Source organism: Mobula hypostoma, chromosome 4, assembly GCF_963921235.1.
Source record: "Mobula hypostoma chromosome 4, sMobHyp1.1, whole genome shotgun sequence".
Taxonomy (NCBI): domain Eukaryota; kingdom Metazoa; phylum Chordata; class Chondrichthyes; order Myliobatiformes; family Myliobatidae; genus Mobula; species Mobula hypostoma.
This window is the reverse complement of record NC_086100.1, coordinates 60,568,035-60,594,353: the sequence shown is the minus strand read 5'-3', so window position 1 is coordinate 60,594,353 and position 26,319 is coordinate 60,568,035. Positions and strand designations below refer to the sequence as shown.

Sequence of the window (26,319 nt, the reverse complement as noted above, 5' to 3'; positions counted from 1 at the left end):
CTACTCCCATCAGCATGCACTGCGACCATAGCCCTCCGTACCCCTACCATCCATATACCTATCCAAACCTCTTAAACATTGCAGTCAAGCATGCTTAATTGGACATAATGCTGTACATTTTAAAAAGTACGTAAAGTAGAAGATACTTCCAGTAACAAACTTGAACGTAAAAAAAAGCAAATATTATTGTGCAACAGAGTCTTTGCTGTATTCTGCAGCCTACTTTGGTTTCTCCTTTTATAGGACAATCTGGTATGCTTGCCACCACGTGTAGCCCAGAGCCTTGGAAACATGAGTCAGATATGTGTTTGTGTTCGAGTGACTAGTGCTGTGCACCTCATCGATCCTACCAGCTTGCAGAGTAAGTTTTTGCAGCACTCGTGCTTCAATTTTAATTGAATTCTAGAAATTTATTGCATAGGAAGGGAGCATTTCTGCAGCTGGGAGATGGGAGAACCTACGTTTATTTGTGGTAGCTTTTAACTTTACCTTTGTAATTTAACAGTGGTTTATTTCATTGATGCAGTAAAGAAAAGAATGCGCAACAGATATCTTAATTTACTTTTTCATTACTTACAGTTGCAGAAATTGATGGTTCCACTTATTGGCGCTACCCTTTTTACAGTCTGTGTCAGCCTGGGCAGCTGGAGGAATTTATTGTAATAGATATTGAAGTAATTGGAGACAACAAAAATGTGCCTGGTTCAGGCACAAAATCCACCAGGGTAAGTAGACAGATGATTTCTGAGGGACGAAGAAGGCAAAATACAAAGTAACACTGCCAAAGAGAAAAAATGAAAACAGAATGATGGTTAATATAAAAGGTATCTCAAAAATCTTATTTCAAAGGTATTGAATATAGATATTTCTCCCCATCCTATTACTGCTATCTTTGGATTACCTAAAATTTCCAGTAATCTTTCCCCTTCAGCCCGTAGATTGATTGATTGCATTTCTTACTTTAATGGCGAAAAGATGTATTCTACAACATTGGAAGGAGATTAATGCTCCAACTACGTTCTTTTGGTTTTCCCAGACGATACTATGTTTAAATTTGGAGAAAATTAGAAGTAATCTTTATGATTCTTCAGTTAAATTTGAACAGACCTGGAGATCTTTTATTCAACATTTTCATTTAATGTAACTTTTTTTCTCTCTCTGTCCATATTTACATTCCCTTCTTGCTTTTTAACTGTTTTTAATGGAGGTCGGGTTTGAGGACGTGATTGTTTTAAGTTGTTTATCTACTTGATAACTAGTTAGCCCATTGCTTTGCTTTGCTTTTTAGATTAGTTGCACGGTGGGTTTTTTTTGGGTTTTTTTTTTGAGTTTTTTTTCCTTTCCTTATTGACATGTATGAAAATAAGTATACAATTATATTACCTTGTTATTTTATATCTAAACTGCACTGTTTGTATTAACTTCTTTTTGTGTATTACTATCTCTTGTAAAGTTATATTGCAACAGTGTATCAGTGCCTATATGGTTTACCTTTTGTGTACTAATTCAATAAAAAGATTTAAAAAGAAAAGAAAAATCACCTGATGGCAATTACATAGTAAAAGGGTAGTGAGAGGCATGATTTGATCGATTAAGGTGATATATGCTCAGTGGTGCAGCTAGTAGAGCCACTGCCTCACAGTGCCAGAAACCTTGGTTTAATCTTGAATTTGGGTGTCACCTCTGTGATATTTGCATGTTTTCCCTATGACCATATGGGTTTCCTCCAGGTGCTCCAGTTTCTAAACACTTCCAAAAACATAAAACTTCTAAAACCTGTCATTAGTGATTGTTCAAGAATCACTAAATTCTGGAATGGTTCTGGAGGACTGGAAAATTGCAAATGTCACTCCAAGAAAGGAAGGAGGCAGAAGAAAGGAAATTATAGGCCAGTTAGCCTGACTTCAGAGGTTGGGAAGATGTTGAAGTCCATTATTAAAGATGAGGTTGCGGGGTACCTGGAAGCACATGATAAAATAGGCCACAAGCAGTATTGTTTCCTTAAGGGGAAATCTTGCCTGACAAATCTGTTGGAATTCTTTGAGGAGATAACAGGCAGTATAGACAAAGGAGAGTCAGTGGATGTCATTTCCTTGAATTTTCAGAAGGCCTTTGGCATGAAGCTGCTAAACAAGATAAGAGCCCAAGTATTACAGAAAAGATAATAGCATGGATAGAAGACTGGCTGACTGGCAAGAGGTAAAGAATGGGAATAAAGGAGGCCTTTTCTGGTTGGCTGCTGATAACTAGTGGTGTTTGTTTATTTTTATGTACTTGTTGAAATACAGTGCAGATTAGGCCCTTCTGGCCCTTCAAGCCACGCCGCCCAGCAACCCCAGATTCAGCACTAGCCTAATCATGGGACAATTTATAATGACCAATTAACCTACCATTCAGTATGTCTATGGACTGTGGTAGGAAACTGGAGCACTTGGTTCTTTTCACGTTATATGTCAATGATTTGACTGACAGAATTGATGGCTGTGTGCCCAAGTTTGCAGACATTGTGAAAATAGGTGGAGGGGCAGGTGGTGTTGAGGAAGCACGGAGCCTGCAGAAAGACTTAGATTTGGAGAATGGGCAAAAGCAGTGGCAGATGGAATATAATGTAGGGAGTGTATGATCATCCACTTGGGTATAGGGGTTAAAGGCATAGACTACCTTCTAAATGAGGAAAAAATTCAAAAAATCGGAAGTGCAAAGGGACTTGGGAGCTCTTGTGCTGGATCCCCTAAAGCTGACTTGCAGGTTGAATCGGTGGTAAGGAAAGCAAATGCAATGTTATTACTCATTTTGAGAGTACTAGAATATAAAATCTAGGATGTAATGCTGAGGCTTTATAAGGGAACACTTGAAGTATTATGATCAGGTTACGGCGAGAAGGCAGGAGAATTGAATTGAGAGGATAATAAATCAGCCACGATGGTATGGCGGAGTAGACTTGATGGGCTGAATGGCATAATTCTGCACCTATGTCTTATGGTCATTTTGGGCCACAGCTGCGGCAAGGCTGATCACTGGAATCTGGCTGCAGTGGAAGGAAACCTTCATGGACTACATTGAATCCCTACCAATTTTACCAGTGGCAAAACTCGAGGAAGCAATGAAACTCAAGCCATTCTGCATGCACTTAGGAGAACTCAGGCAGAAATAGAATGAATCTGAACTGATAAGACTCATTTGAGGGACACAGGACAATGTCTTTATGACATGCTTCAGGTTCTCACATCCGTGACACACCCTTGACAAAAATATAGATGAGTTTATCACTCAGTTGACCCTAGTGATGCAGGAATGCAAGTATAAAGATATTCTCCTGAGCAAATTCGAAGAAGTGATGCTTATCCAAGCATAGATTGTTGGAGTCTAAGATGGGAGGACAAAGGAGAGTCTCCTGTCTGAAAGGTACAATTTGTCCTGTGATGGAGTATTCTCCACAGCTCGCCACTGGGAGGTGGTCTTCAGCCCTCTCCTGAAAACGTCAATGTTTACCATCGAATACTAACCCACAGCCTACAGTCATCCCAGATGTCACCTAAGTCTCCACGGAGATGCCATCGCTGTGGTGAAGATCATGCCCAGTGGTCTGATACAAGCATCAAAAGACACTCTGCCCATTCTGTCAGAAGATATGGTACCTCAAGAAGGTGTGATTTGCGAAGCAATGTGCCATGAGAAAACAGTGGAGTTCGACCATCAACTCCACAAGGATGCAGCCGAAGCAAAGAAGTGAGCATTATTTTCTGACCCCATGACATGGCCCACCGAAACCAGCCTTCTTGGTTACACTCGCAGTGGACAACCAGCTTGTGAAATTTAAGGTGGACACTGGATCAGTCATGACCTTGGTAAGTGAATTATCCATATGCCGGATTCTAAAGTTCTGATCGCCTGTGTTCCGCAGCTACACTGGAGGTAGCATGGACACGGGAAATCTGTGGTGTCTTTATGGCAGACGTTATTATACAGTGGGACCTGTTTTACTTACCTGTGCATGTGGTCAGGGGAGGCCAGTAGCCTAATTTGCTGGGCAGAAATCGGATTAAAAAGATGCCATTGGTGCAGTCCTACATCAACTGTACTGAGGGGAACCTCGCATTGAGTTCTCTATTACAAAAGCACTAGCTGGTTTTCCAAGCTGACACTTCAGATCAATACTGTTGACCCGAAGGGGAATTGCCAGCTGAAGTTTTAACACGGCCCTCCCAGTGCCGTATGCGAACTTGACTGGCCACAGAGAGCAGATCTGCGGCAAGCTCTTCAGCAGAGAATTTGTGCAAGCAAGAGGCTATGAAACAAAAATATGACATGCTCACTGTGGTAGGCTGAGAATGTTTGATACAGAGACAAAATCTACACCGGCATCCCACAGGAAGAAAACTGGCTTTTGGCTGTCATCTGGCATTATCATGGTCAAGTAGTAGAGCTTGTGCTACCAGATGGACAAATTGTGAGACTTCATTTGGATCATGTAAACTGCTGGGGTACCCGGGGAAGCTACAGAAGTATCCTCTACTGATAAAGTCAGTGTCCCATCAAGAGGAGATTCGCAGTCCACTGCCTTTATCAGCTAACCAGGATGGCACAGAAAGAGAAGTTAACCCCTGTAGTGGTCCACAAGGTTGCACCAACCATTTGATGGGAACCAAGCGGGGTAGACATTTCAACATTTTTCTCAGTTTACTACACTTATTCCTTTCCTCTGTGATTCCCATCTATGGGGGGAGGAGGGACGTACTGTCTCAGATTGATTGCGTGGTGAATTGTTTAGGCCTGCTATGCGCAGAGGGCTCTCTCTTTTGGGAATGGGCTTTCAAGCATGTTGTTGACTTGGCTTGTCCAGTTCATAGCTCCTGCACTTTACTGTTATTAACATAACTCAGTAAAATCACTACTGTACTCCATTGTTATTCTTGCTCTGCGCTTACGTAACAAATTGACCTTTGTACCCTTAGTGTATAGGTGAGTGGTAGATTCTGGGAGGATTTGATGAGAATGAGGTGGAAGTAAATGATTCAATGTAGGATCAGTGTAAATGGGCAGATATTGGTTGATACAGACTCTGACTTGCATTGAGAGAAACACTGCCATTTGTTTCATTTGTTCTCATTTGGATTTTTGTCTTTTTATTATTCTCCTCCATAGTCTAGATGTCTTGAACATTGTATCCTATAACTAAATGTCAATACAGATTCTGTTTATTTCCTTCCATTGGACATGGACTGCATCTCCATTCCGTCATAGTGATATATTCACCAATTCTACAACTGTGTTGCATGTAAAAAAAATATTCACTATTTATTGAAAGCAAAGAAAACTTTCATTTCTTACATATGAGACATTGGAATTATCTAACTCAACAAAGATACATTTTCACATTTTCCCTCACAAATTTGGATAATGTAATGTGTATTCCAACCTTCATAAACTTTGTCAACCAGTTTTGTTCCTGTTGCCCATTTCTTGCCAAATTCTGTTCACCTAAGTGGTAGGAAAGACATAGGTGTCAACTCTGGAATTACCTCCTCAACTTCTCCATTCTATATTTCCATCATTTCTTTTAAGACGTTTTTAAAACTTACTTCTTTGAGCAAGCTTTTGTTGGGCGACCCCAGTGATCTCTTTAAGTGCCATGTTCAGTTTGTTAGATTAAATTTCTGTGATATAATGTACATTGAGATACTTGCTACACTTTATACCAAGCTGCCAACAGAAATTTAAAATAAGTTAGTACTTAACTGATTCCACAGTAATCCCTGTGTAATCGGGTTACTGTACAACATTGGTCAACTATTAACAAAACTATTTTTTTAGATATCATCATTAAAACTTTGCCATTTGGATAAGTTGGTTTAGCTACTTTTTGATAGTTTTCTAAAGGTGTACATTTGCAGATGCATACAGTTTGTAGGGCTAATTTCTGGAAAATGTAGAAGTTAGAACTGTTAAAGATTTTCACTAAAGTGCAATTAATTTTAACAGTTATGTAGCCCTACAGAAGCAATCTAAATGGCAAAAATGTTTGTCAAAATAAGTAAGTTATGCTTTAAATTCTTATGTTCTCTTTCATATTTTTATTCTAGCATACATTGGCTGAGGCCTGGGTACAAAAAACATCTGAAATGAACACCAATCAACAGTACTATTGTCGTACTCATTTGGGGCATTTACTTAATCATGGTGACCTGGTGTTGGGGTTAGTAATTTCCTATATAAAAAATAGTTAACTATAAAGCATTATGGCATGAGATGTGAATTGTCTTCTAAGATGGTAGATCTGAAACATTTATACTCAAATCTGTGAATTTTGCTTCTTATTCACAAGCTAGTTATTTTCATTTTACAAAATCTCTGCATAGTATTGTGTTCTTAAAGATAAGGTTCTTATAATGAGTGAGTATGTGTGTGTGTGCGCCTGCGCACATGTTGAAAGATTTATTTGAATTTTTAAAAAATTGCTTTTAATTAATAGGTTTGATTTGGTTAATTCAAATCTCAATGATGAACACGTGAATAAAATGAATCCTCAACGAGTTCCTGATGTGGTAAGAAGCAATCTTATATAATAAAATAGAAATATTTTGTTAATTATCTTCTAAAGAATGAATTTGATGTTTATTACAACACAGAACCAAAATGCCTGTTTTGTAATACAGTGGACTCCAGTTAATTGGGACATGTGCAAACTAGTACATTCTGGCCCAATTCAGCAGTTTTCTCAATTAGCTGAAGTTTCATGGAATAGTTAAAAAGGTATAAAAAAGACAAACTATTGTTTGACTGAGTAACAAATTATGTATTTAAATGAATTACAGACAAATTAGAACACCAACAATACTACTACCATACTATAATATAGCATTAATGGTAAGACCCTTGGCAGTGTGGAGGAGCTTAGGGTCCGAGTCCATAGGACGCTCAAAGCAGCTGCGCAGGTTGACTCTGTGGTTAAGAAGGTGTATGGTGTATTGCCTTCATCAATCGTGGAATTGAATTTAGGAGCCAAGAAGTAATGTTGCAGCTATATAGGACCCTGGTCAGACCCCACTTGGAGTACTGTGCTTGGATCTGGTCGCCTCACTACAGGAAGGATGTGGAAGCCACAGAAAGGGTGCAGAGGAGATTTACAAGGATGTTGCCTGGATTGGGGAGCATGCCTTTTGAAAACAGGTTGAGTGAACTCGGCCTTTTCTCCTTGGAGAGGTGACCTGATAGAGGTGTATAAGATGATGAGAGGCATTGATTGTGTGGATAGTCAGGGGCTTTTTCGGAGGGCTGAAATGGTTGCCACAAGATGACACAGGTTTAAGGTGCTGGGGAGTAGGTACAGAGGAGATGTCAGGGGTAAGTTTTTTACTCAGAGTGGTGAGTGCATGGAATGGGCTGCCAGCAATGGTGGTGGAGGCGGATATGATAGGGTCTTTTCAGAGACTTTTGGATAAGTACATGGAGCTTAGAAAATAGAGGGCTATAGGTAAGTCTAGTAATTGCTAAGGTAGGGACATATTTGGCACACCTTTGTGGGCCGAAGGGCCTGTATTGTGCTGTAGGTTTTTTATTTTTTTGTTGGCGTGTGCCTCCGTGCGTGTGTCCGTGATGATGTCTTTTTCATGGCTTTTTACAAGGTGCGGAACGAGAGAGAGACTGCATGGTGCTACTCCTCCCACAGACATTTTCTCAGTATTTTCTCTTTATTTTACGAGGTTGAGTTGTGATCTTGACACTCAGCCCGGCACGGATGGAAAGCGTACTCGGGAGCGGACCCGACTGGTTTCGAACCCGGGAACCTCCACTCCCGGGTCCGGCACCGATGTCATTGCGCCACCAGCCGGCCCGGTTTTCTATGTTTCTATGCATGTTTCTATAAAACTGTATTAGTTCCTAATAGTTCTTGACAGAGGAACTCATCCAATGTATGCAGACGTGCTCTTTTGGTTGACTATAAATGAACAAAATCCATCCACAAAATGCTGGAGGAATGAACTTAAGGTAGAGCAACCTCCTCACCTCCTATCACATACATAACATTTCTCTTTGGCATGTTAGACGTCGTCCTCTACAAAAAGACAACACAATAGTTGTTCAAAGCCTCAGCTGTTTCTGTATAACCCAATATTAATTCCTGTTTCTTGTCTTCCAAGTCCCAATCTCCCAGTTTCTAACTACTCTTTACGATTTTGTATACGTGATCTTTTAGTTCGTTGCCACCTTTTTATTGCCTTAGTTATCCAAGGCAAGAGGCCAGTTAGCTTAATGCCTGTGATCTGTAAAGTGATGCTTGGATTTAGAGGTGATTTATTAGCATAGATACAGGATTGGTTAACAATAGACAGTAGAGAGTTGGGATAAATGGATGTTTATCTGACTGGCAATCAGCAGTGAGGGGTGCTTCAGGGGTGGGTGCTGACCCTGCAGCTTATCACTGTACACATCAATGATTTGGAAGAAGGGTCTGTGTGTAGTTTATCTAAATTTGCTGACGACGTGAAATTGAGTGGGAAAGCAAACTCTGCAGAGGATACAAAGATTCTGTAGAGAGGTATGGTAGGCTAAATGAGTGACCAAGCGGCTGGCAAATGGTATACAATGTTGGTAAATACGAGGTCATCCACTTTGGATGTAAAAGTAGAACAGATTGTTATTTAAATGGTGTAAGGTTGCAGCATGCTGTTACGCAGAGGAATTTGGAACTGTTGGTGTGAATTGTAAAAGGTTGGTTTGCAGTACAACAGGTACAAAGAAGGCAAATACAATGTTGCTCTTCATTGATAGAGGGATTAAGTTTAAGAGCAGGAAGGTTTTGCTACAATCGTACAGTGTACTGTTGAGGCCACACCTGCAGTGCTGTGTGCAGTTCTGCTCTCCTTTGAGAGAAGATGTACTGGTTTTGGAGTTGGTGCAGAAGAGGTTCGCCAGGTTGATTCCGGAGATGAAGGGGTTGGCATGTGAGAAGAAAGAGTGGGTCGTCTGGGACTATACTCATTGGAATTCGGAAGAATGAGCGGGAATCTTATAGAAACTTACAAAATAATGAAAGGAATATATCGGATAGAGACAGGAATGATTTATCATGCTTATACATGCTCATACAGTATAATGCATTCTTAGTCCACTGTACCATGTTCATTTTTTTGAACAAGTCCATGCTAAATTGTACAGTTTACACTTGTGGATTTCTTTGTCTTATTTTGTTTACAACAAGCTCTAAAACTGCTTTTCAGTGCATTATTTCTCACTTTCCTTTATCCTTCCCACTCATCCATGGTTTTCCACCACCTTGTAAAACACTTTGAGCTGTAAGTGGTCTAATTGTAACAATGATGATTGTTAAAAGCATAAACTTAAACTTATAAAACATCATTCTTTAAAAAAATTGGAAAATGTTGCACTTTAGCATGGACCGATTTTATCTACATTAATTTGAAGATACAGTAACTTGTGAATTATTTATATTTATTTATTGATAAGTACTCTTCCTTTAGATTTTAATTAAGAAGAGCTATGATCGAGCCAGACGGCAACATCATCGGAACTGGAAACTTAAAGAACTGGATAAAGATCGTGACGAGATGGGAACAGATGATGAAAAGTATTGTATAGTCTATTATTTCCTCACAAATCTCATGGTTATAGATACTTGAAGCTGTGACACCAAACAAAAAGCTGCTGTGGGTAGAAAGGTCTGAGGAGTTGTTATATTAGCGGGCATTGAGTTGAATTGGAAGTATTTGAGTTTGTTGGTTGAATTTTGTAAGATGCAAAGAAACACAGGAGGTTAACAAGATGATCAAGGTAGACCATCAGACATAAGAGCAGAGTTCGGCCACTGAGCCCATTGAGTGCTTCACCATTCAGTCACGGCTGATTTATCATTTCCTCTCCATCCGATTTTCCTGCCTTTTCCCTGTACTTACTGACACCCTTACTAATCAAGAACATATCAACCTGCACTTTAAATATACTCAACAACATGATATCCACAGCCGTTTGTGGTTATGATTCTACAGAGTCTGGCTAAAGAATCAGGTTCAGTAGTATCCAAGATATCTTCAAGGAGCGGTGCCTCAGAAAGGCAGCGTTCATTATTAAGGACCCCCATCACACAGGACATGCCCTCTTCTTATTGTTACTGTCAGGAAGGAGGTACATAAGCCTGAAGGCACACACTCAGTGATTCAGGAACAGCTTCTTCCCCTCTGCCATCCGATTTCTAAGTGGACATTGAACCCATGAATGCTACCTCACTTTAAAAAAAATCTGCTTTTGCTCTATTTTTAATTTTAATTATTTGATATACAAATATATATGCTTATTATAAATCATTTGTTTTTTTTGATATTTATCATGTATTGCATTGTACTGCTGCTACCAAGTTAACAAATTTCATGAAGTATACCAGTGATATTAAACCTGATTCTGAGTCTTCTGAACTCTAGCTGGTGCAAGGACAGAACCGTCAAATGCTCCTCATACATTAACCTTTTCTTTCCCAGGATCATTCATGTAAACTTCCTCTGATCCTCTCCAATGCTAGAGTATCCTTTCTTCAATTTGGGTCTCATTGCTGCTCACAGTACCCCAAATGTGATCAATATCATATAAAGCCTTACCATTACATTCTTCCTTTTATATTCTAATCCTCTCAAAATGACTGCTAATATTACATTTACCTTCCTGACTTCATTCTTAACCTCCTAGTTAACCATTAGGAAAAGCTGCATTATGACTCACAAGTCCTGTTGACTCTTTCTCCATTTAGAAACTAGTCTATATCTTTATTCCTTCTACCAAAGTGCATGACCATAGACTTTTCTACACTGTCTTCCATCTGCTACTTTCTTGCTCATTCTCCCAACCCATCTGAGTTCTCCTGCTTCCTCAACTCTTTCTCTTTCCCTCCACCTACCTTTGTATCAAGCGCAATCCTGGCTGTAATTCCATCTATTCTGTCACTGAGATAATTAACATGTCATGTGAAAAGCAGTGTACCCAACGTCACCTCTGTGGAATGCTGCTTGTCACTAGCAGCCAATTAACGAAGGCCCCCTTTATTCCCACTCTTTGCCTTCTTCTAATCAGCCAATCTTCTATCCATGCTAATGCCTTTCCTGTCATACCATGGGTCCCCATCTTGTTTCGCATCCTCATGGGTGGCGTTTTGTCAAAGGCCTTTTGAAAATTCAAGTAAACAATGTTGACTGATTCTCCTTCATCTGTCCTGCTTCTTGCGTCTTAACAGGTTTGTCAGGCAGGATCTTCCCTTAAGGAAATCATCCTGAGTTTGGCCCATTTTGTCATGTACCTCCGAGATCCTTAAAATCTTGCTAACCGGTTTATAATTTTCTGTATTTTCCCTCCCTCCCTTTTTAAAGAGTGGAGTGACAGTTGTGATGTTCTGGAACTATTTCTGGCTCTCGTGTTTCTTGAAAGATCACTGCTAATGCCTCCACAATCGCTTCAGCTACCTCTTTCAGAATCCTGGTGACTTACCTGCTTTCAGACCTCTCAGCTTCCCAAGCACCACCTCCTTTGTAATAGTGACTACACATACTTCTGCCCCTCATCCTCTCAATTCTGGCATGTTGCTGGTGTCTTCCATAGTGAAGGTGGATGCAAAATATTTATGTAGTTCATCTGTCATTTCTTTGTTCCTTTTGCTACTTTCCCAGGGTCATTTCTTAGCAGTCTAATGTCCACTTTTGCCTTTCTTTTACTTTATTGCTTTTTTTAATTGCCTTCTGTTGATTTTTAAGTTTCATAATCTTCTGGCATTCTGCTAATTTTTTTTTCAATATTATGTGTGTTCTTTTTTGCTTTTATGCTCTCTTTGATCTTCCTTATCAGCCACTGTTACCTCATCTTCCCTATATAATGTTGTTGCTTCTTTGGGATGAAATGATCCTGAACCTTCTGAATTACTCACAGAACCTCCTTCAATTGCTGCTGTACCATCATCCCTGCTAGTGTCCACTTCCAATCAACTTTGGCCAGCTCCTCTCTTACGCCTGAGTCGTTACCTTCACTCAACTGTAATACTATTGTATCCAATTTTAGCTTCTCCCTCTCAAGCTGCACAGTGAATTCTGATACATTATGATCACTGCCTTCTTAAGGATTCTTTTTCCTTGGCTTCCTAGTCAATTCTGGTTCATTGCACAGCACCAAGTCTAGAATTGCCTTTTCCCTTGTGTGTTTGACCACAATCCATCTTGCAGTCATTCTACTAATTCTGGCTCTTGGGATCTAGTGTCTACCTGATTTTCCCGATCTGCCTGCATATTGAAGATCCCCATGACGACCTTAACCTTGTCTTTCATTCATGCCTTTTCTATCACCTGTAATAATTTGTACACCACACCCTAGCTATTTGGAGTCCTGTATATAACTCCCATCAAGAATTTTCCTTATTCTACCTCCAGTAACTAGATCCCCCCCCGCCCCCGACTCAAAATCCGTCTGCAGGCCAAATGTGCTGTTCCGAACCCAGGGACCACACAGGTAACAAACACAGCCTTCGAGGTTATGACAGATAATAATTGCCTAGTCCCCTGACTATACCATCCCCAGTTACAATACATTTCTCTTCTCTCCCCCTTCTTGAAATGCTCCCTGAACCACAGTGGCATAGTTGCTCATCTTTCCTACAGCCTCCACTGTTGACCACACAGCGTACAAGTCTCAAACCTTTTTGATAAGCTTAATGGTTGAGGCTTCTGCAGCACTACCTCTTGAATCCCACTACCTGCCTCACTTTCAGCTGCACCCTCTTGTCCCTGACATTAGTTAATCTAATGGGTGTGACTGCCTCCGGAAACAATGTGTCCAGGTAGCTCTTCCCCCTCCGTGAAGTGTTGCAGTGTTCGAAGCTCAGGTTCCAGGTTATCAGCTTTGAGTCTGAGATCCTTGAACAACTTACAAGCAACCAAATTGGAGATTGCAAAAACACTGAATAGAGGTTTCAGTAGGCGGGCAATGTAATAGGAAGAAAATAGGCAATACCATGGAAATGAACAATTCTGGTAATGAACATTTGAAATTCTGGGTTAGATGGCATCATGTATTAGATACAAAGGGCCAAGAGGTAAATATAAGGGATGAGGATTGTTGAACAGAGTTTGAAGGAAATGTAAGCAATGCTCACAAATTGCTAGAAGAACTCAGCAGGCCAGGCAGCATTTATGGAAAAGAGTAAACAGTCGATATTTTGGACTGAGACCCTTCATCAGGACTGGGAAAAAAGATGAGAAGTCAGAACAAGAAGATGGGGAAGAGGGGAGGAAGTAGTGCAAAGTGGTAGATGAGAGAGGGAGAAGGGTAAAGTAAAGAGCTGGGAAGTTGATTGGTGAAAGAGGTAAAAGGCTGGAGAATGGGGAAATCTGATAGGAAGAGTAGAAGACCATGGAAGATTGGGAAGGAGGAGGAGCATCAGAGAGAGGAGATGGACAGGTAAGGAGATAAGGTGAGAGGGAAATGGTGAAAGGGGGTAATTACAGGAAGTTTGAGAAGTCGATGTTCGTGCCATCAGGTTGGAGACTACCAGGAAGGAATATTGGGTGTTGCTTCTCCAACCTGAGTGTGGCCTCATCGTGGCAGTAGAAGAAGCATGGACTGATATGTCGGGATGGGAATGGGAAATAGAATTGAAATGGGTGGCCACCGGGCAATCCCGCTTTTTCTGGTGAATAGAGCATAAGTGCTTGGCGAAGTGGTCTCCCAATCTACATCGGGTCTCACCGATATACAGGAGGCCACACTGGGAACACTGGGTACAATAGATGACCCCAACAGACTCTCAGGTTAAGTGTCACCTCACCTGGAAGGACTGTTTGGGACCCTGAATGTTAGTGAGGGAGGAGGTGTAGGGACAGATGTAGCATTTGTTCCACTTGCAAGGATAAGTACCAGGAGGGAGATCAGTGGGGAGGAATGGAATGGAGAAGGGAGTCATGTAGGGAGCAACTTGTATTGTAAAGGAATTGTCTTTGGTCTTCATAATAATTAATTAAATAGTAATGATTTGGCAATAATATGATAATATGGAGCTAAAGGTTGTCATTAGGGTGGAAAAACAGTGCTAGAATTGGCAGGTGATCATGTGCTATTAGATGACTAAAGGCAGCATAGTAGTCTCTTTTTTTTCTGAAATGAAGCAGTGTTGTTACACAAGAATTATCACCCCATAATGACCATTTTGAACAATATAATATTGGCATAGAGAAAGGAGGGTTGGAAAACTCATGACACAATTGCAAACATGGAAGTGTTAGGCAGAATAGTTTGTTTTCTCTGTTATAAATACATTAACATAATCCAGTGTAAAAGGTTGCTTTCTTTTGTAAGAATTTGAACCCTTTGAATTTGTTTATGTATCTAATTTTATAAGAGGAAGAAAATTACAACTATACAGATAACCTAAAAACACATCTAGGAAGGAATTGAATATATATGATGTTTAATGTTATTTTGGGTGGTAATATTTAAGATGGTATATCGTCACAAAACTGCAAATATGACTTACATTATCTCAGAAGAGAATGAGGATTGAGTCAGCTGAATACCAATGCCAATCTGAAGTTATAAAAGTTTATGACTAAGAACAGATTAACAGTACTTGGATTAGTAGAAACTGATTTGTGTCTGTATGGTTTTGCTAAGGAGGTCAGGTCTGACTGACTAATTGTTCTAAACTGGTTGATGCTGGAATTTCACTGTGGACCAAAAATCTATCTATTTAGACTTGAATTTTTTAGTAAAAGTAAGCCCACAATTGGAGCTAATATTTTGACATGGTTTAGAACTGAAGAGATAGAAGTTAAGAGGAAGAAATAATGTTCTTTAACTATCCATATCAAGTGTTGTTCTGCAGGGATCTGAATGGGACCCTGCAAGTAAGTTTTGCTACAAATAAGTTTTTTGCTGTATTTGTGCATACATGTTTTTGTGTATATGTCAGTAAACCCGACTTTGACTTTGGAATGCAGGTGTCAGATTTTCAGCATGTGTTGATTTGGTTAGATGAATAGATATGGATGCAAGACTGTAACTGCCACTAACTTAAGTGGCAAGACATTTATGGATGGAATAGAAAATTACAAAAGGATGTGGACAGATAACAAGCAAAATTTTGGCTGGGTAGTCTAAAGTTGGGGAACGTTGAAGGAAAACAAATTGGACAATTAATGGTGAGAGTCTACAAATTAGTATAAAGTAACAACTATTGAACTGTGCACAAATACTAAAAAACCCATAATAATGATAGCTTTTATGTCTAAGGAATTAGAATTCAAAAATGAATTTACTTTGTGTGTTAACCAAACTCCTAATTTGATTACTGGATTTGGAAAACACAATGGAGGTGATATGCAGATGTTATTGGCTGAAATCAAGCTTTCAGTGAAATTGCGCTTGCGAGATCAAGGGCAAAAGCCCATGAAAAAAATAACTTAGCCATTTGGGAATGAGATTGTGAAGTGATTAAGACCATAAGACATAGATGCATAATTATGCCATTCAGCCCATTGATTCTGCTCTGCCATTCCATCATGGCTGTTCCCAGATCCCACTCGACCCCATACACCTGCCTGCTCGCCATATCCTTTGATGCCCTGACCAAACAGGAAACTATCAAGTTCTGCCTTAAATATACCCATGGACTTGGCCTCCGCTGCAGTCTGTGGCAGAGCATTCCACAGATTCACTACTCGCTGGCTAAAAAATTTCCTCCTTACCTCTGTTTTAAAAAGTTGCCCCTCAATTTTGAGGCTGTGCCCTCTAGTCCTGGATACTCCCACATTAGGAAACATCCACATCCACCCTATCTAGTCCTTTCAACATTTGGTAGGTTTCAATGAAACCAACCGCGCCCCCCCCCGGCATACTTCTAAATTCCAGTGAGTACAGGCCCAAAGCTGCCAAACAATCCTGATATGCTAACTCCTGCATTCCCAGAATCATCCTCATGAACTTCCTCTGAACTCTCTCCAATGACAATAAATCCTTTCTGAGATGTGCGGCCCAACATTATTGACAATACTCCAAGTGTGGCCTGACTAATGTCTTATAAAGCCTCAACATTACCTCTTTGTTTTTATATTTTATTCCCCTTGATATGAGTACTAACATTGCATTTGCCTTCTTTAGCACAGACTCAACCTGTAAACTAACCTTCTGGGAGTCTTGCACAAGAACTCCCAAGTCCCTCTGTACCTCTGATGTTTGAATTTTCTTTCCACTTAGATAATAGTCTGCATTATTGTTCTTTTTACCAAAATGCGTTGTCATACATTTCCCAACACTGTATTCCATCTTCCACTTTTTTGCCATTTTCCCAATTTGTGTAAGTCCTGCTGCAATCGCATTGCTTCCTCAGCACTACCTACCCCTCCACCTATCTTCGTATTATCTGCATACTTTGCCACATAGCCTTCAGTTCCATTATCTAAATCACTGACAAAAAATGTGACCCCTGAGGAACACCACTAGTGACTGGCAGCCAACCAGAAAAGGCCCTCTTTGTTCCTGCTCGCTGCCTTCTGCCTGTCAGCCGTTTCTCATTCCATGCCAGTATCTTTCCTGTTATGCCATAGGATTTTATCTTGTTAAGCAGTGTGGCTGGCACCTTATCCACTGCCTCTCCCTTCTTCAACCCTGCTTGTTACTTCCTCGAAGAACTCTAATCGATTTGTCAGGCAAGATTTCCCTTTACAGAAGCCGTGTTGACTTTGTCTTATTTTATCATTACTCTCCAGGTACCCTGAAACCTCATCATTAATAATGGACTCCAAAACTTTTCCAATCACTGATGTTAGACTAACTGGCCTATAATTTCCTTTTTTTTTTTGCCTTCCTCCTTTCTTAAAGAATGGAGCGACAGTTGTAATTTTCCTGTCTTCCAGGACCACGTCAAAATCAAGTGATTCTTGAAAGATCATGACTAATGTATCTGTTATCTCTTCAGCAACCTCTTTCAGGACTCTGGGATGTAGTCCATCGGGTCCAAGTGACTAATCCACCTTAAGACCTTTCAGTTTGCCTAGCACTCTTTCCTTTGTAATAACAATGGGAATCACTCCTGTTCCCTGACACTCATAGACCTCTGGCCCACTGCTAGTGTCTTCCACAGTGAAGACTAATGTAAAATACTCATTAAGTTCACCTGCCATTTCTTTGTCTCCCGTTACTGCCTCAAATGCTAATGAATTCTGGAACATCTCCCCCTAAAATGCTTCTAACTTAGCTGTTGAAATCTTTGAAACTAAATGATAAATATTTGTTACATATTGAGATTTAAAGTGCAAAGGTGAGGAAAGCAAGTTGATACAGATTGTCACATTTCAATTGAACGATCTCTTGTTCTTGTGACGCAGCAATATAATGAATTACTGAAGCCAAGTGTAGACCACAAAGGGGCAACAAAATTGTTTCTTTTTTTAAGCAAAATAGGAGAGCCTTAATCAATATTGGAATTGTTCCATATTATCAGATTTGTGGAATTCACTTTCAGAAATTGTCAGTGTGGGATGGTCTCCTAACTTCTGTATTAATAATGTAGTGCTATAATATAAGATCCTATCCATCTGTATGCTTGTTGTTCGAATATCCTTCACTTTCCTCAACCATCTTCAAGAGTCACAACTAGATTTGATCTTAAATTTTCTTTTACTGAAGTGTGCTAAAACATAGCTGAGTATGCTGAAAATGTTGGGAAAGGCTGTAGTGGAAAACCACACATTATTATTGATACATGTAATCTATATAAAATAACAAAAATTTCTGTACATTCTAGACAATACTTAGAATTTCTCGAAGACCTTGAAGATGATGCTATCATCAGAAAAAATGTCAATATTTATCGGGGTAAGTTTAACATTGAGGTTGCTGCTTTATGTGACATGAGAGAAAATTACTTTTTGTTTTTTTTTCCCTCCATCCATACCTGGTTTCTTTGATGGAAATCTGTTAAGCATCTCTTAATCTCGTGGCAAAGTACGTAATTTTTTAACTGAATTCAATGCACATTCAGTGTACTTAATGTACTTATCCAATGTCATGCACCTGTTTGCCACAAACTTGAGGGGTGGTAAGAAATGTTCTTCATTGACATTTGTCTTCATTCTTGCTATATGTTGGATTTAGTATAGTTATGAAATCAAAACTGATTTAACGTTAAAGTTGTTTTTTTGACCCGTGGAATGCATGTAAGCAGTAATATTTTAATCCCCCACCGAGATGGCATTGGAGTGCTGTCCAGTGCTCATCTTGTTTGGATTGGAAATATTACTATTTGTATTGCAAGCCTGCAGTGCATTGAAAAAGGTAATTAATTTTAAGTTCTGTGGACTCGGGTCAGGTGCATCTACTTCTGAATCTTGTAGTGAAATTAGAGGAGCTGAAGTATTATTGGTCATAGTGGTAGAGCATGGAAACATGCTGACCAAGGTGCCAATCGATGCTAATTTGATATTCCTGCATTTATCCTACATGTCTCTAACCTTTCCAATCCATCTACCTGTTCAAATGATTTTTAGATGCTGTTATTGTACTTGTCTCCACCATCTCTTCTGACAGCTCAATCCATGTTCTCCATTCTCTTTACAGAAAGGCTTCTTGTCATTTTGTCTTTAGATACTCCACTTCTCACCTTAAACTCATGACTTCAATTTTTAGATTCTCCTACTTTTGGAAAAAGACTATAACTATTCTCCCCTACCTATGCTCCTCATGATTTTATAAACATCTAAAAGGTCATCCCCCAGCCTCCACTTCGGTTAGAAAAATCCCAGCCTATCCAATCTATCTTTGTAACTAAAGCCATTTGTTCCAGTGACATCTTGGTGAATTTCTTCCACACTCTTTTCTAATACTACCACACCCTTTCCACTGTGTGGTGGCTGAAACTGCATCCAATATTCCAAGTGTGCCCTAACCATGTCTTGAACAGCTGCATATCCCAGATCTTGTACTCAGCACCCTGGCAGGAGAAGGCAAGCAAACTTGTATTCTGGCTGTATACCACCAGCTACTGATCTACCTAACTCTCCAGGTTGTGAATCACACACACAACTTTTATGTAAAGACAGGAGATTCTGCAGATGTTAGAAAGCCAGAGCAACAGACACACACAAATTGAAGGAGTTCATCCAGCATTTTGTGTGTGTTATTCTAGTATATGTGTACTAGCTGCTATAAATATTATTGAATTCAAACAAGAACCAGAGTTGGTGGAGGGTGGTGGGGTGGGAAGAAACCTGGTTACATGTAACCGCCGCACAGTAATCAGACACATTGTTTTTTAAGATCACAGGTTGCCAGTTACACCATAGGACACTTAAGAGGATTGCTTTTGGTAATTGACAAGCAATCACATATATGGAAACTTGTGAAACAAAATACTATTAAACAATGTAATATCCACTGCTATTTCAAGCTCATTGAAACTAGACATTGAACTTGGGCTATCCGGATTCCGTTTCAGTATACTTAGGCAGGGGAAGACCATAAATAAATGTTCACTGTAAGTGATCCTCCTCAAAGGCATTCATTACAGTACTGTGGAGATATGGTTACTGTATCCAGTGATTTGTGCATTTTCTGACTTGTAGGGAAAATTAACTTATGGATATTTGTAAAAATGTTTTTAATCCAGGATGGCCTGCATTTGTAAAAGGCTTTGTTATTTAAGCCAAAAGAAACTCATTGATGCTTGTAAATTATTTGACATTGTATTTGTTCAATATTCAAACGGTTCCATTTGAAACATCATTATACTGAATTTCAGTTAATAGAAATTACATAAATGTATCTGATTATAGTAAATGCAAATAATTTTTATTCACAGATTCCTCAAAAGTTCCAGTTGAAAGTGACACTGATGATGGTGGTGCTCCCCGGATCAGTCTAGCAGAGATGTTAGAGGACCTTCATATTTCTGTTGATGCTACAGGTGGTGAGGGTGCAGCAATGATGGACTAAAAAAAAACTTGAAATTAAACTATTGAATTCATTGTGGTGGTACATGAGACAATGTTCAATCTAGCCTGCCGTGAAAGAGGTAATCACTACGTAAATATTTCCATTTTACTGAGTCTAGCCAGCACAGAGTTTCCTATTTTCAAGCTAGTTTTCAGCAAATATTCTGCAAGTTAAGGAACTTGATAAGATTGGAGGTATGAAGTTTTTCTATGTATCTGTGGAGCTTTGTGTCTGCTGGCATTTCAAGACAATTTTAGAATTCTGATTACTGATCGTTATCACTTAAGATAAGACTTAAGCTTGGTTTTCTTAGGAAATGTTTTGTTTGAATTTGAGATCCAGGTATGATAGCTAAAAATATTTATTGTTAACTATGCAATATTGAAATAATACAAATAGGTGGAATATATCTATTCTGTAATGACATTATATTCTCAAATAAACGTTTCTTAGTAAACAATGGCATTTCTTTATTTTCTTGTGCTGATCTAGGCAAATTTGATCTACTTAGACACCTTTCAAGTAGGATCTCTGTAATGCAGGATATCCAAAAGCCAATGTCTGCCTGAAAATGTAAATAACAGGCAGACCAGATTTTATTTTCTTCACGAGTTTGGAAAAAGTAAATACTGTCCATGACATTCAAGATGTAAATGTTGGCTTCCCTTATGAAACTTGTACTGTCATGGAATCTTTTGTATCTACCAGAAAAGGACATCCGGGACATGCTCTCTTCTCATTGCTACCATTAGGGAGGAGGCACAGGTGCCAGACAGCTGGTACTCAATATTTTAGGACCAACTTCTTTTCCTGTGCCATCGGTTTATGAGTGAATGAACAATAACTTACTATTGCTATTTTGAATTACAAACGTTTGTATTTATTTATTGTAACTTGTAATTTTTTATATCTTGCAAATTTCTGCTGCCACATAACGATTTTCAGGGCATATACTCACTGGCTACTTTATTAGATGTCTTCTGTTGAGTTACTGTTGCCTTTCTATCAGCTTGAACCAGTCTGGCTATTCTCTTCTGACCTCTCATTAACAGGACGTTTGCAGCCACAGAGCTGCGCTCACTGGATGATTTTCTTTTTTGTTTTTGCTTTTTGCACCATCCTCTGTAAAGTAGAAATGTGTGTGGGCAAATCATAGGAGATCAGCATTTTCAGAGATGCTCAAACTACTCTGTCATACCAGTAACAATCATTCCACGGTCAAAGTCACTGAGATCACATTTCTTCCTCATTCTGAAGAAAACTGAATCTCTTGACCATGCATCGAGTTCCTGCTGCATGATTGGCTGATTAGATATTCACATTAACAAGCAGGCATACCTAGTAAAGTGGCCACTGAGTATATGTCAGTGATAATAAATCTAATTCTGAAAATTTAATGCCTTTTGTAAATAGTATTACGTGCAATATTGGTAAGTGCACTGTCACTGAGATGCCATATTATTTTGTGTTTAAACTTCTGTAAAGTGTATGAGCATACTGGAATACTCTGTTAAAACGTGCAGCATGCTGGGTGCAATTTAAACAAGTGTCACTCTTCATACAGTCAGAATTAGAAAGGCTCACTTATGGTGGAAGGTCATTGAGAAGGTACTTTGGGGGGTTCCGGTGATGTCATCGTCCAGAATGGCAGCTTAAATCAACAGCTGCTCCAGAAAAACGCAAGTTTTGCCCTGTTAATCCGTCAAATATAAGATCTTTCGAAAATATCTGAATTGATAAGGGGGGCAAGAATGGGGAGAAAGAATGGAGATTAAAAAAAGCACCACTGCTGAGTCTATGGAAGAGAGAGGTACAGCGCGCTGCTCTCTTACACGTGCGTGTGGCGGCGAGGCTGACGCTGGGCCTCGTGCAGGTGATGCGGCAAATATGAGGATTCTGGAAGAGATAAGGGAAGTCCAAAAAGATATAAAGCAGCAACTCAATGATATAAAGTCAGAGCTCGCTAACATCAATCAGAAAATAGCGGTGGCAGAGACTTGAATTGAGAAGGTGGAAGATCGCGTGCAAAACCTGGAACAGATACTACGTAAGATGATAAAAATATTAAATCAACAAGAAAGTACATTGCTTGACCAGGAGGGAAGATCGCGATGGAAAAATATCAGGATTTATAATGTTCCCGAAGGAGCGGAGGGATTGTCAATGATAGACTTTGTAGAAAAGCTGCTGCGGGAAGCTCTGGAGATTCCCCCAACTATGGAGATTGAAATTGAGAGGGCGCATCGTTCGCTCGTTCCACGACCTCCCAGAGACAGACAAAGTAAACAGCGCTCAATAGTACTTCATTTCCTTGGATTCAAGAGCAAGGCGGAGATTCTATGAAGGGCCTGGGGTAAGAAGAGGGTGTTTTGGAACGAGAAGTTAATATACTTCGATCATGATTACCCCCCGGCGGCCTACAGAAACAGAAGGAATATTTCGAAGCAAAACAAATATTCAAGCAAGAAAAGACTAAATTCCAAACCCCGTACCCTGCTAAACGGAGGGTATTTTACCAAGAAGGGATACAGCTATATCAGACGGTGGAAGAAGCCACTACAGACATGAATAACAGAGGGCTGCCCATTTGCGTGGTCAAACCAAGGGAGCAGTTATCCCGATCTGCTTGGGAAATGGTAGAACCGAGAAAGCAGCGGATGGGAACAGGACAAGAGGATATTAGGAAGAGACTGTGAGTTCTCCGAGGAGAGCCCTCACCTCCTCCAGAAGAGCCATTATGTTTGGCTAACTTTAAAAGTGCTGAGAAACAAAACGTAAGCAAAAATAGACGGTGATATACCTACATCGAGAAATACGTATTATAATATAGATTTTATATTACTCAATTTTTAAAAAATTAATTAATTCATTCCTTTTCCCCCACCTAAATGAGAATATATACATGGGAGGAATACACAGGGAAATCTTTTCTGTGTAATGGACATAGATTTTTTTACTTACTTTTATAGGTACTGCAGCAGGGGCCCTCAACTCACAGGTAGGAGTGGCTATCCCCCACGGCTAGACATTTCTTCTAGCTCAACCCAGGGTCATCTAGAGACCCCAGCTTTGGAATCACACCTTTGTACCTTTTTTTAAAAAATCATTCATGTTTCTTGGCTGTTATTTGTTCAGGGAGTAGATCGATTAAATTATAATACTAACAGATAAATACACATGTAGATAAAGTAAAATTCATTTCTTTTAATGTCAGTGGACTGTTGAATCCAGTCAAGCGCAGTAAAATTCTATCAAAAATGAAAAAAAGAACAAGCCCATGTAGTATATTTACAGGAAACTCACTTAAGTGATAATGAGCATGGAACATTAAAGAGAATGGGCTTCACTAATCTGTTTTTCTCCTCATATAAATCAGGACATAGAAAAGGAGTTGCTGTTCTCATCTCAAGCAAGCTAAAAAAGGATAGCAGAAAATACAATTCATAGAATTAGGGATCTAAGAACAAAAGTGATACAAAAAAAATAAACTAAGTGAAATTTATGAAGCTTTTGAAATGTTTTACAAAACTCTATATTCCAAAGTTCCAGGGGGAAACTTAACCCAAATTGACACCTTCCTGAATTCTTTAGAGTTACCCACTTTAAGCAAAGAACAAAATAGAAAGATGACTGCTGACATAACTGAAGCTGAACTAAAAACTGCAATTAGTAGGCTTAAATTAAACAAGTCATCAGGATCAGTTGGATATACGGCAGAGTGGTTTAAAGAGGTTAGAAGTAAGTTAATCCCTGTTTTACTTCCCACACTGAACTGGGCCCTGAGAAAGACACAAATGCCACCCAGCTGGAAGGAGGCGATAATCTCAGCTATACCGAAAGAAGGCAAGGATAAAATAGAATGTGGGTCATTTAGACCAATATCTGTTCTTAATGTGGATTATAGAATATTTACCTCCATCATGGCCAAATGATTAGAAGAGTTTCTACCCACACTGATACATAATGATCAGACAGGTTTCATAAAACAACGCCAAACACAAGACAAAATATGAAGGACACTTCACATTATGTATCATATTAAAAAAATGACGCTGAAGCAATAATGATAAGTGTGGAGGCTGAAAACGCATTTGATTTGGTTAATTGGAATTTTCTTTATAGAGTTTTACATAGATTTGGTCTGCATGACACAATTATTAAAACTATATGGGCACTAAATGACAATCCTACTGTCAGGATGAAAATCAATGGATGGAACCTACCAGCCTTCTCCTTCCCACCCTCCCCCCCACCTTCTTTATAGGGCCTCTGCCCCTTCCCTCTACAGTCCTGACGAAGGGTTCCAGCCTGAAACATCGACCGATCTTTTCCACGGATGCTGCCCGACCTGCTGAGTTCCTCCAGCGTGTTGTGAGTGTTTGCCAAAATCAATGGATGGTTATCTAATAGTTTTACCCTAGAAAGGGGCACGAGACAGGGTTGGCCATGGTCACCGCTACTCTTCGCATTATATCTGGAACCATTAGCTAAATACATCAGACAAAATGAAGATATCAGGGCAATTACTATTAAAGGTACAGAACATAAATGGGCCTGTTACAGGGATGACATTTTGATCTATCTAGGGCGGTGGTCCCCAACTACCGGGCCGCGAGGAAATGATATGAGTCATCTGCACCTTTCCTCAATCCCTGTCGCGCCCTGTTGAACTTGAACATAGGGTTGCCAACTGTCTCGTATTTGCCGGGACATCCAGTATATTGGACTAAATTGGTTTGTCCAGTATTTCCCCCGCTAAGGTAGAGCATTCCTATGAAACTTTTCGTGCTGAAATGGCATAAAGTGAAGAAGCAATTACCATTAATTTATATGGGAAAAATTTTTGAGCGTTCCCAGACCCAAAAAATAACCTACCAAATCATACCAAATAACACATAAAACCGAAAAAACACTAACATATAGTAAAAGCAGGAATGATAATGATAAATACACAGCTTATATAAAGTAGAAATAATGTATGTACAGTATAGTCAGGAAGATTAAGCCAAAACAGATTTGTGGGGGAAAAATCGGCACGTACACGCATGTGCATGTCACGCATGCGCACACAGGTGCCCGCACAAGGCTTCATGGTCATGGTAGTCTTTCCTGGGGTAAACACAAATGTCCTGGGATTTGACTGCTAATTTTGTCCCTTATTTGGGAGTGAGAAAGTTGGCAACCCTAATTGTAAAAGACATGTTGAGGTGAGTTTAACCCTACTTGAACACCCCCCTCCCCGGTCCACAAAATATTGTCAATATTAAACAGGTCCACGGTGCAAAAAAGGTTGGGGACCCCTGATCTATGGCAACCAACAGACTCTTTACCTAAATTGATGCAATCCTTTGAACAATATGGCCAATTATCAGGATACAAGATCAACATAGATAAAACCCAACTACTTTCATATAACTGTAGCCCACCAAGAGAAATTGAAAGTAGATATCCATGGGCATGGCAAACAGAGTCTGTCAAATATTTGGGCATCATTATGCCAAAAGATTTGGCAAAATTATCGGAATGCAATTATCAGCCTAATATATATATATATATATATATATAAAATTAAGGAAGATATAACAAGGTGGAATTAGGTTCCACCTTGTTATATCTTCCTTAATTTTCTTGGTCTCAGTTCAAGGATTGAATCTATTAAAATGAATATACTGCCCAGACTACTATTATCTCTTTCAGACCCTACCAATAGAGGTTTACCAAAATCAATTCAATAAATGGAACAAGGTGCTATCATGATATATATGGCAAGGTAAAAGGCCTAGGATTCGTCTCAAAACTTTGCAATTAGCCAAGGAAAAGAGGGGATGGGGCCTACCTTCTCTTAGAGATTATTATTTTGCAGCACAGTTGAGAGCTGTAATATGCTGGTGCAACCCATCATATGACGCCCAATGGAAAAACATTGAGGAGAGGATACTTTCCATCCCCATACAGGCGATTTTGGCTGATAACCTAAAGAGTTACATAAATAATATTGACAACTCATGGGTGAAGTGGACTCTTAAAATATGGTATATTTTATATTTTCTATTATAAAAGAATATAGTCATAGTCATACTTTATTGATCCCAGGGGAAATTGGTTTTCGTTACAGTTACACCATAAATAATTAAATAGTGATAAAACCATAAATAGTTAAATAGTAATATGTAAATTATGCCAGGAAATAAGTCCAGGACCAGCCTATTGGCTCAGGGTGTCTGACCCTCCAAAGGAGGAGTTGTAAAGTTTGATGGCCACAGTTTGATGGCCTAATTTATAAACAATAGAGAGACATTGCAATTCTTAAATGGTGTGCATATGACTCGGATTTTACGCTGAATAAAC

At 39.4% G+C, this 26,319-nt stretch overlaps 1 protein-coding gene across 2 annotated transcripts in view; it reads left to right on the top strand.

Annotated features, from left to right (window-relative positions):
* Positions 1-20,418, top strand: part of nmd3 (NMD3 ribosome export adaptor) — a 60,609-nt gene extending 40,191 nt beyond the window's left edge. For both annotated transcript variants that reach the window (XM_063045844.1, XM_063045843.1), the window contains exons 9-15: positions 244-361; positions 580-725; positions 6,084-6,196; positions 6,473-6,545; positions 9,483-9,589; positions 17,786-17,856; positions 19,838-20,418. In XM_063045844.1, coding sequence (XP_062901914.1) covers positions 244-361; positions 580-725; positions 6,084-6,196; positions 6,473-6,545; positions 9,483-9,589; positions 17,786-17,856; positions 19,838-19,971 — 762 coding nt within the window. In that variant the 3' untranslated portion in view covers positions 19,972-20,418. The remainder of the gene's footprint in view (positions 1-243; positions 362-579; positions 726-6,083; positions 6,197-6,472; positions 6,546-9,482; positions 9,590-17,785; positions 17,857-19,837) is intronic.
* Positions 20,419-26,319: the final 5,901 nt, after the last annotated feature.